The sequence below is a fragment of the Lottia gigantea genome (genome assembly GCF_000327385.1).
Source record: "Lottia gigantea unplaced genomic scaffold LOTGIsca_38, whole genome shotgun sequence".
NCBI lineage: Eukaryota > Metazoa > Mollusca > Gastropoda > Lottiidae > Lottia > Lottia gigantea.
Window position 1 is genome coordinate 1,001,116 of NW_008709295.1, and position 6,684 is coordinate 1,007,799.

The 6,684-nt window shown below is 34.9% G+C and overlaps 1 protein-coding gene across 1 annotated transcript; it reads left to right on the forward strand.

Annotated features, from left to right (window-relative positions):
- Nucleotides 1-3,577: 3,577 nt before the first annotated feature.
- Nucleotides 3,578-3,832, forward strand: LOTGIDRAFT_121798 (hypothetical protein; the record flags this gene model as incomplete). Its single annotated transcript, XM_009059213.1, has 1 exon — nucleotides 3,578-3,832. The coding sequence occupies one exon, from the start codon at nucleotides 3,578-3,580 to the stop codon at nucleotides 3,830-3,832; it is 255 nt and encodes an 84-aa protein (XP_009057461.1).
- Between the last annotated feature and the right edge of the window lie 2,852 nt (nucleotides 3,833-6,684).

The window sequence follows — 6,684 nt, forward strand, 5'->3', positions numbered from 1 at the left end:
CCTATGAATAGCAAACATTTTAAGGGTCCAGTTACAACTATTTTGTAGACATTCTCACTCAATAATTGCTATGCTTCGATCGAATTGTTGATCTTTGGTCTGCGAATAATTTTCATTCTGCCATTTTCGAAAGCACGATTCATTTTGTGTGTTTGTGCACAAGCATCTACTACTAGTACTAGCTTGAAACTAACCCACGAATAAAACTTACTATAGAACCCTTCCAAAAAAACAATATCTAATTACTTACCGCGTAGGCCTTAAATCGTGATCTATGGTAGTTTTTTTTTTTTATCAAACTTGGATGTTGAAGGTTTGCTGTAGGCTTCACTGTTACCAGGTTACTTCCCCATAAAGCCCCTGAGCAGGGACTCATTTGAGACAAGTATATGACTCACTTTTGACTCACTTTGCCTAAACCTGATGACTCGAAGACGACCTCCCCCAGACTCGCGTGTAATATCCGAGAATACTAATAATTGACCAGTTTTCGACTTTCTTGTGACTCGCTAGCGACACAACATTGACGAATTATGATGACTCTGAACAAAGCACATACGACTCATTTCAAAGAATATGGCTAAAACGCAATTGTTACTCAGCTCTGACGCGCTATTGACACGAATAAGACTCACAAATGACTCACATGATTTTATCTTTCATGCGATGTGACTCAACAGATGCCAAAGTGAGTCATTTGATGACTCGCAATTGACACATGGAGATGATTTCTGAGTCAAAATACTCATATTGGTGAGTAATTACTCATGACTCAGTTTAAAAGTCGTTTTTACTCAGCATTGTCTTACTTATTTATCATGATAGGGATATGTTACGATTTTTGTGGTTTAAGAACATATACAATGAGCCTTTGGAAATTATTCAAGATCGATTTCGTAGATTAGTTTTTTGGTTAACTTCTAGTCCTGCCGTTCTCAACAGTACAATTCAACGTCATTTGCATAGTTATAAAGGAATTGAACCCAAAATAGTGCCAGTTTTATCAAAGTCATTGTATGTAGATGATTTGTCAACTGGAAGCGAAAATGTTTAGGACGCATTTGAAATATTTACAAAAGGCAAACGCATATTCAACGAAGGTGGTTTTAAATATTTGATCCTTTGGGGCTGTTAAGTCCGTTTACGATTCAGTTGAAGGTGCTTTTCCAACAAATTTGCAAAGAGAAACTCAATTGGGATAGTCAATTGGATGAAAACAAATCTAAAATTTGGAATAGCTTAATCAATGATTTCATTACAATTATGAAGATTCGGGTTCCTAGATGTTATTATCCTGTATCAAGTGACGTAAGAATTGTCAATTACATGGATTTAGTGATGCCTCGGAGTCTGCTTATGTTGTCGTTGTGTACTTACGAACAACAAATAATCCGAGTTCAACAACTTCGTGTTTAAAATAGCAATAATCTCTTTTAAAAATAGAATGGGGCACACAATAAAACCTCTAGTTTTTTTTTATTGATCACAACTACTGAACAAGGTCGTTTGTTTCAGAGTTACTTCCCTTAACTTTTTACTGTCGTCGGGAACATGGAGCATCAAGGCCAAGGAATCTTTCTTCAAAATTAATCCTTGATCATTAAAAAAAAATCTAGAGGTTTTTGTACTTTATATTGTGTGCCCCATTTTATTTTTAAAAGAGATTATTGCTATTTTAAACACGATATGGAAATCTACGATCCTTAAATTTAACAATGCTCATTTTAGCGCCTTTTTTCACTCCGGTATGCCGGTTGGCAGCGGTAGGCGGTTGACTTTTAAAACCCATCCGATTCTACCTTACCAGAAACAACTACACACCCCGTTTTGTTGCCTTCAAAGCATTATTTTTGTGTGCTAATCATAAGGGATGCCCATAAATTATTCATCATAGTGGAATCCGTGATACTCTTAATCAAATTAGACAAACTTTTTGGATTTTAAAGGGTCGCGAGTCTGTAAAAAAGGTCGTCGAAAATGTTTACTTTGTCGAAAGTTTCAAGGACCTCCATATGCAACACCAACCAACAACCACTTTAACCAGACCAATTCAACATTGGATTCCGTTAGAAGTTACCAACAATGGACAATATGGGTAATAACCCCGGGAGTGCAATGAACAATTTTATTTACATTGAAATTCAAGTAACAAATGGTTACGTTTTCGTTTTGTTATAATGTTTCCGTAATTTGGTATCAATCCGTAATATTTACGATAAAATCTCATTGAAAAATAATACTTCAGCATCAACTTATAACTTAGTAGATTTATGCCGTAAGCAATTTTAGACAGATTTTATGAAAATGAACTGATGTATAAAAATGACTTCTTTAAGTTTAGAAGAAATTATACGAAGATATGGAAAAGATACTACTATACAAATTTTCAATTAACACGATATGCAGAAGATTTAAACATGAAATATCAAAGGGGATGAGTCAGTGTATTCTTTTGATTCATATGGATTAGATGCAACTAAATAATTGATTTGGTTACCATCTACTTTTTAAATTCAAAAACCAGGATATACATTTTGTGGTCAACTTTCTTCTATATTATCGCTCAATAAATACAAACCATATTTTGTGGATCAGTTTGGAGACACCCTTCAAGATGATTTAGATATGGATAATTTCAAAATATCTAATTTAATATTTCCTCCACACAAAAAAGACGCAATAAATAAGAATTATTTTAAATCAATCAACTAAAAATAAAAGTCAATTAGAAAACAATCAAAAACTTTTAGATGATAATAAAACAAACTAAAAGATTACCAAAAAATTGAATAAAAAGATTCAATCGATTGATAATGAAATAATAAAAGATTTTCAAAAGAAAAATCCTTATTATTTAACTTCACCCTTTAAAGATGGTATTTTACAATAGTATGGATTTGTTTTAAAAACTGAATGATCTTTCGGATTACCAGGAGATCACCTCAGTGTTATTAAAGATATTTATGGGAAAGATAAACATTCAGTATTTATGTTTGATAAGGAATTTAATAACGGGGTTATTACTAATTTATATTATTTCCTTTTAAAATAAAATCAGTAATTGTTTCTCAAAGTGATGGCAATACATATGAATTTTATAGAGAATTTTGGAAAAAATCATATGATGGAAAAAATAATAAGATTAAAAGTTTATTTGAAAATGAATTTACAAAAATTAATCATATTTATGAAATAACAATAGAAACAGATTTTGATGATGGATTTGGATATAGAAGAAGATTGGACTCACCTATTGTATTTCGGGGAAGGGAGGGGTTGATTCTCCCAAATGTACAGGCCAGAATGGTCAAATTGAAATCGATGAAAACAAATTTCAAGATGGTAAATTTAGGCATAATATAAATTCATCGGGTTTTTTTTAATTTATAATTTAATTTCAAATATATTTGTTAATAGAAAAAGTGATTGATACATTTTTTAACTAAAATTTTGATCGGACACTTACAGACAGCAAGAATTTGGCATGTTTCCCCCCTTCCGTGGGGTCTTTACTATAAATACGCATCAGGGTCATTACAAATCATAATTTGATTGATTATTCAAGATGTCAGATAATATGTCGTCGCCTCAGAATACCAAGAAGAAGACACCCCAACTTACTGTAATTGAACAGAAATTCCTTATCGATGTAGTGGATGAGTTTAAGGGTGTATTGGAGTCGAAACAAAATGATATTTGGTCCATACAAAGGAAGGAAAAGGCGTGGAGAGAAATAGAGGCGAATTTTTGTTCCATGCCCACTTTCTTTAAACGAGATCACAAGCAGTTAAAGAAATGCTGGAATAATTTAAAAATGAAGGCAAAAAAATAATCTGTAGTGATGGAAAAAAAAAGAGAGAAAGAAACTGGTGGTGGTATACTGGAGACAATTGATTCTAGTAATTCAAATCAGATGATATGTGCTATGATACCGGCAAAAATGCACCCTCTGCAGAATGATTTGATAACGATATGGATTTCCATCAAGATAGCTTCACTTTGGCTCAACCGACATCAGGTTAGTTAAAGGGATACTGTCCTCGGATTATACTTCTCAAATCCGCAAACCCAATTTCAATAAAAAGTAGATATTAATATGTCACTTCGAGTTTGACAAGTGCTGTGGAAATTTCGAAAGAAGATAAATTACGAGACTGATTCCACGTCTTCGAAATAAGTTGCATATGCACGATTCGAACTAACTGTTACGTAGCACCTTACTTTAAACAACCCCTTTTGCATGGGTACTGAATTTTTTCAAAAATATATGATTATATTGTACGTATTGTACCAGAAATCATTTCAAAAATATGTTGTACCAGAAATCATTTCAAAAATATTCAGAACGGCATCCTTCGGAAATCTGAAGCGGTCTTTAAACCTCCTCTCCACATGGTAAATATCTTTAATTTGGTGCAATTGGTTGAAATAATCTTCCATTGTCACAATTGCAATCGCAAACGTATATAAAGTACGGCTAAAGTCTGCTACCACCCATCTTAGACTTTACTTTAGTTTTGTCCACAAAACACTCGAGTAAAGCATGACTTACATCAAAGATCGAGCGCAGCATACCTAAAGTCTGACTTAAGCTCCACTTAGAGTAAAGTACGACTAAAGTTCGACCTTAACATACGGCCCTAAGAGTCCCTCACCCTAATTCAGAACAGATTCATTACTAGAGCGGAGCGTTGAAGTTCCCTTAGTAGATTACCACACATCCCGGGAATACATTTAGACCACAAGCCGAATAGCCAGATCGGTACGGACTAACCAAGTGTAAACACAAAATTGAGCCCGACGTCACAAAAGAGAGCAAAATCCTGGAATATCTATGCACAAAAAATACACCCCCCCCCCCCCCCCCCTTGTTAAAATTGAGTTCTCCCAAGGAAACGAAATTAACATAACGTAATTCATAACTAGTTAACAATAAAGCAAAATTACATAGTGTTTTTTTAATGAAAAGTTCCATAAATATTTTTTTTATATCCATAACTTTCGGTTCAGGATCCTATTCATCTTCTGGCACCAGTTGTTCAGCAGCTACACCAAATTTCAAAATGAGACCAGATGACTGACTCGATCTCAGCCTTACTCCCATGATGTATGTTAATATGTCACCTGACTTTCGTCTATCCAGGAAATGTCCACCTACCTTTTTTTTACATTTAAAGGCTATATTGTACTGTGTATGCACAGCTTTCCAGTGTTTTAGAACATGTCAGTCATATACTCAGGCACAGAGCACTTCATGCCTCCCAGAGGAGCAGGATCCCGTAGGATCTGTCTAAAATCCCTAAGCTCTTCCTCGTCGACTTTTAATTTCATATCCATTATACTGAAACCTTGTTTAAAAAAACAAAACAAAAGAAAGACTTTTAACCCCTTCCCATAAACTACTTAACACTAACAGGAGAATAGAGTTGTCGTGGACGGACGAGTCTACCAGACTCGTTCTGATTTCACTACATCCCAATGGCGACTCCGAGGACTCTGAATCAAAAGCTTCATCAGCAATGGGTGTCGATGTATCGAGCAAATACTTTGGGAAGTTATTGCCTGTGTAGTTTTTTTTAAGTGATTGACATGCACTGAAATTGGCGAAGTGAATTCAGACTTTTGTGAGTGATAGGTAAGTTCGATTATTTTGTCTATAACCAGGTAAGGCCCCGTCCAACGCCAGACCCAGGTTCCTACATAAATCTTGTTACATTTCAAATCTTTATCGTAGACCCTTTTCTGTTGCCTAGCTAGCAGCACTTCCTTATTGTTCGTATGCAAACAAATAAGCAGTGTTCATGGCTGATTTTAACCATTCCACATACTCTATTTGAACAAAACATTAGATCTACGGGGCAAGTCCCTAACATTTGGCGTACAATGGGTAGAATGCGTCGTGCTTCGATATGCCATAAGGAGGTAAGGAAGCGAATCGTCCCAACTGGTTATATTTTCATGGCAGAACATTTCGAATCGTCCCAATTGGTTATATTTTCATGGCAGAACATTTTCAAAAATTGCTTTAAAGTGCGGTTACATCGCTCGACAAGTCCATCGGATTGTGGATGAAATGGTGTGGTTCTAGTTTTCTGCACCTCGAACCTTTCACAGACTTGTCCAAACAACTTAGATTCAAATTCTCTTCCTTGGTCCGTATGAATCTGCCCTTGCTATTGAAAACGCGTTCAATTTTTAGCACGTAATCACTTTGATGAAACTTGGTGTGAATGTTCGTAATCACCCAAGGATGAACCCTATTGAAATCAGAAGAATTGAAAAATATTTAGTATGAGTTATTGCCCTTGTTCTTGAAACCGCTTTCAAATTTAGCTCTTAACACTTAAAGGCATGATTCTTTCTGGATTTTGACAGTTTTATAGTTTTATTATTCAGTCCTGAAGATTGAATATTTGCCTTCTAGAGTTTTCACGAGTTAAAGATTGAACACGTTTTCAAGAACTAGAGCAATAACTCATACTCAATATTATTCAGTGTTGTGCTAAAGAGTTCAAAAGAAGTGTATGACTGAAGGTTGAATATTTCATACTGTTGATTGTTACTGCACTGCTAAATATTTATGTTCAAAATCAAAGCTGCCAGTGGGCGTATATTACCTTGCCCGGCAAGCTATCTTTAGTTGATGTCAGACTTATGATGATTGAAACGGACCCTAACGGAATT